Source organism: Epargyreus clarus, unplaced genomic scaffold (genome assembly GCF_041222505.1).
Source record: "Epargyreus clarus isolate Ecla_fem2 unplaced genomic scaffold, WU_Ecla_fem_2.2 ptg000017l, whole genome shotgun sequence".
Lineage (NCBI taxonomy): Eukaryota > Metazoa > Arthropoda > Insecta > Lepidoptera > Hesperiidae > Epargyreus > Epargyreus clarus.
Window position 1 is genome coordinate 7,056,389 of NW_027332225.1, and position 12,095 is coordinate 7,068,483.

Sequence of the window (12,095 nt, forward strand, 5' to 3'; positions counted from 1 at the left end):
AAGACTACTTCGCGCTTTCTTTGTTGAAATATTTTCACTGTTATACTACAAGAAAACTACATTAAGAGGCGAGAACGGTTTGCGGAAACTGTAGAGGGAATCAAAAAAAATATTTCTGAGTTTCTACTTTATGTGCGATTCTGCCCATTTTTGTGTATATTGAATTGAGTTCTTTGGCTATCATGAAAGAACAATATTCTGTATTCAATAAAATTGTTACAATTACTTATCAAAATCTTCGTATTGAATACCACGCATATTTTTGCTTCGTAGCAACAGCGTAAGCGCTGTTGTATTCTGGTTGGTAGGGTCTCTAGTTACAATATTCACCTAGCAAAAATGCGTGTTATTCCCCTAATCTAATGAAGCCGACCACAGGTACCTCTAGATTAAAGATAACCATAGACGGAAATGATCACTTCACGCTAGGTGGCTCATTTAGCGTTAGCTTATACGAAATTGTTATTTCAATGACATAAAAAAACTAGTAAGACTTAAGTAAATTCTATGCACGATGTAATAAGCATAATTATAATAGTAGTAAGAGAAACTGGGTAGTTACGTTTAGGAGCACAACTGTTACATCTGTCAGGTTTCATTCCATTAGACCCTCAATCGTATAGATCTCTTCAATGATATAAAAACGGTTTCATACGTTACGTGATAGAGGTCAGACACCATGTTTATATTTCATTACCGACGTGCGAAGTGGGCTTTTATTACGGGCGGCACATACTAAATTTTGAAGAGATTGTTAATAATTTGAAATAACGATGATGTAGCATGTTGGAGTTTAAATTCAACAGAGTGAATAGTAAAATAAATATAATATTAATTAGTTTTAAACTGTTTTTTTTGTAAGTTATATAAATTATTTTAGCCGAATACATCTATTTAACTCTGATGAAAGGTTTGAGAGTCTTGAGTAGCTGTACAAATATTGACTAAAAAGTATGTACATGTATGTATGTACATGTTTTCCAAAATATGACAGAATAAAACAGTAAGACTATTAAAATTTTACAATACATTTGTTTCTGCAACGTTTCGCATATTTTCAACTTATTTCTCCTTTAAAGTTCCTTCTCCTTTTCATAACCAAGAAAATTTAGAATGGTTGTCGTAAAGCTTTATTTTCCTGTCCGATATTACATTGGAAATAAATCTTATGAGTATACACAAAGTTTTCCTTTGTAGTATTTACTTGTGCTAATGAAATCTAAATTTACAATAAGTAAAGAGGAACCTTTGCTTACAGTTTGCGTTCCTTCGCGCAAAAAAGATGTTTATTATAAATGGAGCATTGATTTTTTTAATGCTTTCTACTACTACATTTGTATATTGTATACAGTGTAGTTATCTAAAGATTCCTTGTATCATAAGTACGTAGGCAGGGATAAAATTAGATTTTTGTATCACCGGCATTGTACTTCAAATGCAGACGCATTACAAACCTTGTACAGTGACAATGTCATTTTTGTGTCAAACTCCATTGAATCCGAGCATATAGTTTAGTAAAGCAGTGATAATCGAATGGTTGAAACTCGGCTAATCAGCTCGGTCCGAGGTTCAAATCAAGGCAAAGTTATTTGCGTCTAAGAAATATATTATTTCTTGTTTCGATGAAGGAATACATCGTGTGGAAAGCTTGTCTAAGAGGTCTTTTAAATAAATTTTTGAATGTGTGCAAAGTTTACTAGTCCGCACTTGGCCAGTAGACTATAGCAAGCCATTGAGAGGTGATTCGTGTCTAGCATTGAGGTAATAATGGGTACACGTCGACGACATATTTTCATTTAGTACCAAAATTTTCTCATACAAAATGTTAACACAAAGACATCATGACCGCCCATTACCGAATGAAAACATGACTTGGCCCTAGAGATCAAATAATGCGAGAGCACAGGCGGGCCAATTACCAAAACAAATATGGAGTCACAAAGCGTTAATCCAAAGCTGGATCCGTCTGGTAGCGTAGAAAGTTGACACAAACAGCAACTTGAGAATGTAGTACGAGTGTATGTATGTGTGAGTACAAATGTACGTGCGGGCTAACCCGATTACAGCGGTGGAATAACACAAGCCCCACTTTCTGATGATTGCTAGGAGCTACGTTAGTGCTATCCTATTTATTGAAATAGCACTCAGTTTCTTTTATGTACCTTCATATTAAGTTTCGGGAATTATATAGATTTACTCGTATATCTATTGGCATTGAGCGTGTTATGTCAGACAAAATCATATTGTTCTGTATATGCGACAGACGCAGACGGTATCTGCACAGTCGTCGGACTAAAGATATAATACATAAGTAAATATTGTATAGAATGATATTATTTTGTCTGCTTCTGTCCTTGTCTGACACGTATTGTCTATAGGTTATGCATCTATCTCCAGACATTTTACTTGACTTTACAACCAGAGATGTATAAAGCAGAGGTAAAACTAAGCTAAAACTAAGCTACAAGGATAAGTTAAGTGAGTATGTGCTATATAATGTACTGTATATATCCAGCATACTTAGCATTCACATTCGTAGAATCAAATCCTTAGCTTATAGCGATGCATAAAAAAAATAAAACCCTGTTACGAAAGCTATCAAAATGAATACTACCGGTTTAAGTAGTTTATTTTTATGTAGAAAACATGGTATTTAGTCTTTAAGAAACTATTTCTTATTCTATTTTCAATCGTTATATAAATTACAAGATTTTGAAAAACAAAGACTTGTCATTCATACAACGCACACACACAACGCACACACACCCTCTCACACACTTTTTTACATACCTCTGAAACTTAACTCCATTGTAACCTATCATATTTTTCTCGAAAAAAATAGATTTCAAATTGTTAATATCGCCTTGTTTGGAAGAGCGGGGTACCCAGTAACACAGGTTTTTTAACCCAGTACAGGGGCCCTTGCCACTTGTTTATTAGACACCATTTGAATGAAATAAACTATTTTTATTTTATTTATTTTATTATTCATACAATGGTCTACGTAAATATGTAAATATAATTTACGCCTTTAAAAAATGTACTGTAGCACTACCATGAGTTTACAAAAGTATTACTCGCTAGCGACTGCGTAAAATAAATATATGAAAAATTGTACAGCGCCTCTGGTGGTTACTCGTAGAACTAAAATCCGTAGTGACGTAACTCGATACGTAAAAAACCTATCGAAATCAAATCGCTAGCGAATGTCATTATGAACTATTGCCATACAAATTCGGTCCCATGAGTCATTAATTTGACAGACGTTGTCAAGAAATACCGTAACGATAGTAGTTATGTTATTCACTAGCAAAATGACAATAGTTTTCTATTTACAATTTCTATAGTGGCGTTTCTATGCCAACTCATGGTAGTGCTACTGAATTTAAAAACAAAAGCAGAATATAAAATTACCTACTACAAAACTTAATGTTCATCCATTGATTGGGGTATGCAAATTCGTGTCAAGGTGAAAGGCATTTCGCCCACAAATTAGAAACAAACTGGCCTCGAGTTGGAATAAAATTAGTTAATATTAGCATATCAAACAACTGTCGTAAGCAATAACAGTTCGCTAATTTTTACTAAAGACCCCAGTGTTATTTCGATATTGTGTTCCCATTTGAATTTAATTACAAGTGTTTCCTCGTATACGTGTTGTAAATAACTACGATTGATTAATCATTATTTAACTACAAACAAGGAATAATTGTGATACTTAGAAAATATAATCAAAAACTTACCTGTTAGACTATATTGAAATATATTACAAGATCAGCGTAATACAAATTATTCTTCAATATTTAATTAAATTGTTTTAATTTTCACTAGATTTAGCAAATTTTATTATACTCGTATATTCCTACAACAATATTTAATCCTTGACATATTAAGTAGTATCAAATGAAATAAAAACCTTTACATTTTTATTCAAGAATAAAAATACTACATAGAACGTTAAAATCGTAGAATGATGTGGTGTTTGAGAAATAGTCCTATTCATACTCATATTTACTGCATCTTCAGGTTTTTGAAGATCAAAAATTCACATTCAAAATTATCAGCATCCAGTTTGTCTATTCAAAAGCAGCTCAATCCATTACAACACCGAGTACATCCTTTCGCGTAAATTACTCATAGTTACATTAAACGCGCTCAGCTTTTACAAGAATTCATTTGTAGAACTCATTCCGGTTCGACGAAGGCATCAAGGCTACATCTCTACCTCTTTATATAAGCAGTTTGCATGCGTTTATATATTTGTACTTCATTTTTACTTAGCCTTCCCGGCGCAACGACTTTGGGAAGCATTACTTCTGTTAAAGGAATCGCTTAGAAAAATAATAGGCAACAGCAAAGCGCGATTAAAGTCAGCGGATACTCAAAGAGTGTGCTTGATTCTTTAACCCTTACTGCATACATTACGAGTAATATAAAAATACAAAACCATGTTAGAGAATCAGGAACATAAAATAAAATGCATTTACAATTTATGTGAAGCTGTACAGAAATATAATAATTACACATATCAGATTTTCTTTTCTCTAACTACTACATAACGTGCTGCTTAGGAAAAGTGTCACACCGTCATTACAAGTCCTGTAAGTTACATTAGTAAATAAATAATAAATAATGTAGGAGTAGGAGACGAGCATGCAGTCCACCTGATGGTAACCTGAGGTCAGCGAAAGATGCGCTGCTACCCCTGAGGACTAAGCTGGAACGCTTCGGTAAAGTATGTCTTCCTTACCACAGCCTTCAAACTTGAACATAGCAGTGGTTAACACTGCTGTTATGAAGCAGTGAAGGTGTGGCGGTGGTGCCGCTCGAGTCGGACCACAACGGGTCCTACCACATTCAAAGTATTAATTCCTCCGTATTCATATTAATCGTAATGTTTAATGTAAGATAAATTTTACTAACTAGGATTTCGTAGATGCAGGTATAATGGAATATAAACACCCAGCGGGAATCCACGCCGTTAGACAGACGAAGTCGACTCCTTCATTATCACTTCAATAAGTGACTTTAATAAGACGCGCCCTACGGGCTCAAAGCGCCCCACTTAGCAACGACAGTTTGAAAAATATTAACTTCCACTTCATTCTTATTGAAAACTAATTTCGTTTTGCAGTTCTCCGAATATAACGAGACGAACTTTAGCTTATTAGTTTTGAAATTTATAATATTACAGTGCTCTTTTTCTTTTGTATACAATACAGTGTATAAGCAGAAATGAATAAATATTGGAAGTCTGGTACTATAAAATAATAACCAATTTCTAAGCTTATTGTTATGTTTATTTATTTTACTTGAAGTAGCAAATTATTATGAAGCTTACCTGATGGTAGGTAGCCACCCATAGACAGCTCCATGTAAACCAGGTTTCACATAGGTTCTACCTGAAGATAAACACAGATGAATCTTCCTCCTCCACCTCCACACTCCAGAGGACGAGGAGGAGGAAGGAATACACACCTTTCCAACGAATCCGAGAAGATTTCCAGCGATATAGGTAGGTAGGTTGGTGTCTTCCCTGTCGAACCAAACGTGTGATGCCACTTTACGATACCACTGTCAAAAAAAGGAAAAACATATACCCAGCTTGAAAATTAATCAATACAAATGTCTCTTACGCGATATTCTTCTAAAAATACAGATATTTTTTTCTTTTTTTTCCAATTCCACTACTCATAACTTCATAAACAAGATTGAATGTTGCGTGCTTTGAAATAGATGCAGCCTGTCTGTCAATGCGCTTCTAAATTATTCAAATCAATGAAACGCCGCGGCGCTGGAGTGCATTATGCCTCATCCAATCATGCAAATTCTTTTCCCGCGAGACTGCAGAATACTTCCGATACACGCCGAGTTTAAAATGCGATCTCTGCATGTCGTTTGAATATGTAAGTTCTACTGTGAGCGACAGATACATATCTGTCGCTCGCACTTCTGCACTTGCTTCATCTAGCTAGTGGTAAAATATTATTATGTTGGTAAATGATAAATGATAAGGTTATATGACGTTTACCCAACATTAATTTATTTGCATTTACCTTTAAATTATGCTCCTTGTTTTGCTATGTTATAGAGGACTAAACAATTATTCACATAAATAAAATTTTTAGTTATGATGTAGTATTAAAATTCCATTTACACGACTGCGACAATAACGTTTATTAATTTCGAATATAATTAAATACCATATGATTAAGTATCGTTACATCTAAATGACCTCATAATTTGCCACTTTTTGGTGTGGCGTTATATATATTTATGTAGTTGGGTCAATCGTACTCGAAAACATACGATACACAACATTTTATTTTTATGAATAGTTCCTAATAGTTCCTAATAGTGCTTTTCACACATTTTTATTTAATGTGTCTCTTGTATGGGCGACGAATTTGTCATTAACTTGCTGAATTAACTGAATATTTAAAACTCCTCGTTCAGTAGTGCTATAAATTCGTAAAATAGATTACGGAGACGGGACAACCGAATATGGAATCAATGGTTGAACGCTGACCGAAAACTACGTACGTATTGGAACCGGTCCAACGTCCACGTCGAACTTAATATATGTATATTAAGTTTTTAACAACAAAAAACTATGATCGGTACGATTAACATTATTTATGTGTTCTGTGTACACCTACTCGCATATTAATTTACGAAAAGCGAAATTATTTAGTGGTACAATTGTTGGCTTCTAATGTAGAAAATTTGAATTCAAAGTCTGTAATATTTCATCTCTTCTACGGAACAGTAAATTATTTTTTTTTTACCCATGAAAAAAATAGTTGCATATTTTATTAAGTACTATTTATTTTCCGTATTTTTGTCAGTTTTTAGTTGGTGCAATATCTCAATTTCAAGTTATATTGAGCAATATAGAAAGAATGCCAATAAGCATTAAGGCCATTCTTTGACTATACCGTAGGTCTCAAAAAAAGTTATGCTAACTTTGGTAAGCCTGAAAATTATTTATTAAACGTGCACAATAAAGTTTACCGAGGGCCACTTGGTTAGTTTGTTCTAAAGATATATTTAAAGCTTAGGCTTTTATCTTCGACCCATTACTGTCCTACTGCTGGGCACGGGTCTCCTCTCATAATTACAAATCTCTCAGGTATGCAGGCTTCCTCACGATGTTTTCCTTCACCGTTTATCAAATGCTAATTAATTTATAAAGTTAAGTATATAAGTTAAGTTTAGGCTTTTAAACCTTTCTAATCCAAGAGACCCGTGCTCACCAATCTAAGAGAAATGGGTTGATGATGATGACCACCGATATGGAAGGAGGGGTGCTAAAGTTGTAATAGAATGTAATTGATATCGTTACGTTACGGTGAATAGGGGCGTAGATAAATGTTATGGAATTTGGGGAAAACTGCTTAAACAGCGTAAGTTAGAGATATCATTATTTATTGAGCAGTCATTAGTGAAAATCCTGTGAAAAATGCCGTTTGTCTTTCTACTAGAAATAATGATGATATATTGCTATATGTGTATATATGTGCTTAAAAATCTAGGAATCAACAACGCAAATTATAACATGAAGTACTAAAAGATGTGGTATAAAGTAGATGTAGGTAATAAGTAACTGTAGCATCTGCAAACGCGTCACTTACGCATCCCTACTAGCACACGCCGTGTCTCAACGCACACATGCACACCTCGCGCCTATAAATAACCGCGCCGGCGCAGGTCCCGGCAGTCTGCTTTGCGCTTCCATCGCATCCGCAACGGAACGGTGGTTGAACAAACAGACTACTCGGCTTGTACTGCGTCGGTTGTGTCCGTACGGTGCATCGCTACCGCGAACGCCTATTCTGACTCACCGGTCGTAGAACTCGCGTCTTTCTATTATATTATTGTTTATTGTTATTAATATTTCATCTTTGAATAAACATCAACTTTATATTTTGGCCATTTGTTTCCATTTACTAGCCCATAGAAAACATTGGTTACAAAACTGGCGCTCAACGTAAAGGCCCGGAAGAGAGCAAGCCCGAAGCAAAACATACATAAGAAAATTAAAGAAGAAAAGAATAAAGACACCATGAACTTATCAAATGACCAATTTGAAAAACTGTTATCAGTTATTGGCGGGCAACGACGTGGGTCATTCGCTTCGTGCACAGCGTATTTTAATGGTACTCGGAATTCCGACGTCGTCGAGACTTTCCTCGCTGCAGCAACGACGTTTAAATTAGTGGAACACGTAGACGATGAAGATGCTCTCAGAAGTATTCCTCTAATTTTGAAGGAAGAAGCAGCTGTTTGGTGGAATGGTATTAAGGAACAAGTGACAAACTGGACTGATTTCCAAGCACGGATACGCCATGCATTTGCACCAAGAAGACCAGCTTACCAAATTTATCAAGACATTGTCGGCGTTAACCAGAAGGAAGAGGAGTTAACAGAGGTATTCATCGCAAAAAACGAGCCCTCTTTGCACAGTTACCGGAACCAAGTCACTCGGAATCCCAGCAGATTGACATGATTTACGGTCAAATAAATCTGAATATCCGAGAAAGGATCTCCAGGGATTCAGTGCAGAATTTCGATGCATTACTCAACACTGCTCGTAGCATTGAGCAGTTATTAGAAGAGAAACAACCCCAAATGACGCAATCCGAGACTCAAGGAAGGACTAAGACTGTGGGAAAGAAGCAAAGGTGTGCCTATTGTAGGTTCCCGGGACACTCTATAGAGTCATGCCGAAAGAAGCAGAAGGCAGAAGAAAATTCTGTACCCGGACCTTCGGTTAGTACTAGGTACACTGCAAGTGGCACTCAGGCCCCTTCACCATCCCAACCTAAGTTCTCTTGCTACGGATGCGGCACGTTGGGCGTTGTAAGATCGAAATGTCCAACGTGCTCCAAGACTAAGAGCCTCCCCACTGCTACACAAGGAAAGCAAGATATTAGTTTTTGCGCGGTCAATACAAAGACCGATGCTAGGCCTAGACCCGTAATCGGTATCGGCGTGGGTAAGATTGTTGGAACGGCCTACATTGACTCATGTGCAAAGACAAGTGTCGCTTCATACGAGTTATTCCAATGTTTGAAGAAGCTTGGTTTTTCTTTTACCCAACAGGAGGTAGGTGTTACATTGGCGGATGGTGCCAGTACGCGCCGTACAGTGCTGAGTGTGCAAGTACCGGTCAGCCTCTGTTCCCGCGTGATACCTACCACTTTCATCATATTCCCTGAATCGCGAGAGTCACGCACACTTCTCGGAGTAGGATTTATCCAAGACGCAGGAATGGTACTGAACATCCCGCAAATGAATTGGTACTTCGTTGACGAGCCTGAAGTGTTGTACGACTTGCTTGAAGAAGATGCAAATGAAATTTCTAGTGCACATGTAGAAACGACGCCCTTTTCGAGCCCCACACGTCGAAGAGTGTTAGAAGAAATTCAGCCATTTGAATTTATCTCTCCGCTCCCTGCTTCTTCTCCGGATCAGGTGATAATACATGGAGACAATACGAGGGAAGCCGCCTTACCACAGCCCAGTGCATGTGCAGCAATGGATTTAAGAATGCCAGGCTGTTCGCGAGAGGACCTAGAGCCAGCACTACCGGAGAGGGGAGCCAGCGATACTGTTCCCTATCGTCTTATACCGCTCGAGCCTTCACCGAAACGACCTAAAACCTTATTTGATGGATATTCACCCAGTTTCATGGACTATATGTACCAAGATGCCCAGATAATCTTCCAGGAATCAGAAGTGACGTTATCTCCGCACTCAAAGAAGCTCTTTCCAAGTGAGGGCAGTGATGACGTTGACATATGTTCTATATCCGTAAGTGACATTATATCTGAAACGTTAAATGAATCGCAGAGAGACCAATTAATTAAAATTTTATGGGACAACCAGGAAGCTTTTGGAGAAAGTCAAGAGCCGACAGATTTGGCGGAACATTGTATTGACACCGGCGACCATAATCCTATTTCAGTGCCACCATACCGTCTCTCGCCACCTCGGTTAAAGTTACTGAAAGAGGAAATAATGAAGATGTTAAAAGAAAACGTCATAGAACCATGCAACTCACCTTGGTCTGCCCCTGTCGTCATGGTACCAAAGAAGGACGGATCAGTACGTGTCTGCGTCGATTACCGCAGACTTAACGCAATAACTGTTCCAGATATATATCCTATTCCCCGAATAGATGATCTATTGCATGCAGCTAAACCAACTCCGTTTATGTCTACACTAGATTTGCGAGCTGGTTACTGGCAAGTTAAAATAAAAAACGAAGATCAGAACAAGACGGCGTTTATAACACCATTTGGAGTTTATCGATTTAAACGTATGCCATTTGGTCTCCGTAATGCGCCCTCGACCTTCCAGCGATTGATTGACAGAGTGAAAGTTAGCCTGGAAGACATAAAAATGCTAGCTTACTTGGATGATATATTAATATTCTCCACTTCCTTTGAAGAACATTTGAAAGATCTCGCGAGGGTCTTAACTAAATTGAAAGAGTGCAATCTACACGTTAATTACAGTAAGTGCAGATTCTGCCGTCCAACGATTAAGTATTTGGGTCACCTAATTACCCCTGATGGTTTGAAGCTTGACCCTGAAAAGATAACAGCCATACTTGATTATCCAGCCCCGACTAATCTCAAGCACCTGATGAAATTCTTGCAAACGTGTTCTTGGTATAGGCGTTTCATACCCAACTTTGCAAGACTCAGCGAGCCACTCAGCCGACTTACAAAGAAGAAAGCAACCTGGAACTGGACCACAGAACAAGAAGAATCCTTCAAGGAGTTGAAAACGCGTCTCACTACCGCTCCAGTACTTCGGCAGGCCGACGAGACTAAGCCGTATATTATTAAAACGGACGCTAGCAACTATGCACTTGGAGCTGTTTTAGTCCAGGGGGAGCGTGAAGACGAGCATCCTGTGGAATATGCCAGCAGATTATTGAACCCGGCTGAAAGGAATTACTCCACCACCGAGAGAGAAGCTCTTGCTGTTGTTTGGGCCATCTCGAAGTTCCGCGGATACATAGAGGGTCTACCAGTCATAGTGGTGACAGATCATCAGGCTTTGAAGTGGTTAATGGCTCTACGGTCCCCAACTGGCCGATTAGCGAGATGGGCTCTACAGATACAGGCTTACGACATTACTATTAAGTATTCTCCGGGTAGAACGAACGTGGTTGCCGATACTCTTTCTAGACCCATATGTGATGAGAAAACTGTCAATAATTGTGGAATTTGCAGTGTCGTTATAGATATGCCGAAGCGTCCCTCTTCTGAGATAAGAGCAGAGCAGCTAAAAGATCAGCAAATACTCAGCATTGTAACGGCGTTAGAGAACGTAGAAAAAACTGAAAATGCTGTTTATTGGAGTGGTAAAGGTTATATCATGAGTAACGGGCTGCTCTACCGATACAATCCCACTGGAGACGCTGAAGAAGCTCAACTTGTAGTTCCACAACATGAATGGGCCAATGTACTGCACGTGTACCATGATGACCCATTAGCTGGACATTACGGTGCTGACAAAACTTACCAGCGGATCTCTAAGCGATATTATTGGAAGGGAATGAGGAAATATATCGATGCCTACGTTAAAAGGTGCATACCCTGTCAACGTTACAAGCCCTCGAACATGAAACCAGCTGGATTACTGCAAACAACTCCGGTTAACCAGCGATTTGAAACGCTTGCCTTCGATTTGTTTGGACCATTACCAAGTACATCCAGTGGTAGAACTTGGATCTTTATAATTGAAGATATTGCTACTAGTTGGATTGAACTGTTTGCTATGGAAACGGCTACCGCTGAGAACTGTGCTAAAATTTTAATAAATGAAGTCTTCCTGCGCTATGGTATTCCTCGAAGACTCATTAGTGACAATGGACCACAATTCGTGAGTGCTGTGATGCAGCAGCTTACCTATTGTCTCAACATTAAGCACATGTTTACGCCAGTGTACCACCCTGCAGCAAACCCAGTAGAAAGGAAAAATAGGGATATGAAAACTCAACTCGCCATTCTAGTAGAAGATGACCATGCCAGTTGGGATGAAAAGTTGCCTAGTATACGATTCGCGATGAATACCGT

General features: G+C 38.0%; 1 protein-coding gene across 1 annotated transcript; it reads left to right on the forward strand.

Moving 5' to 3' along the window:
• The first annotated feature begins 8,065 nt into the window (after positions 1-8,065).
• Positions 8,066-8,509, forward strand: LOC140749235 (activity-regulated cytoskeleton associated protein 2-like). The gene has a single exon (XM_073082280.1). The coding sequence runs from the start codon at positions 8,066-8,068 to the stop codon at positions 8,507-8,509; it is 444 nt and encodes a 147-aa protein (XP_072938381.1).
• The last annotated feature ends 3,586 nt before the right edge of the window (positions 8,510-12,095 follow it).

Bases quoted from the DNA above. Each gene is read 5' to 3' on its own strand.
- LOC140749235 (XM_073082280.1), top strand. From the start codon at position 8,066: ATGAACTTATCAAATGACCAATTTGAAAAACTGTTATCAGTTATTGGC.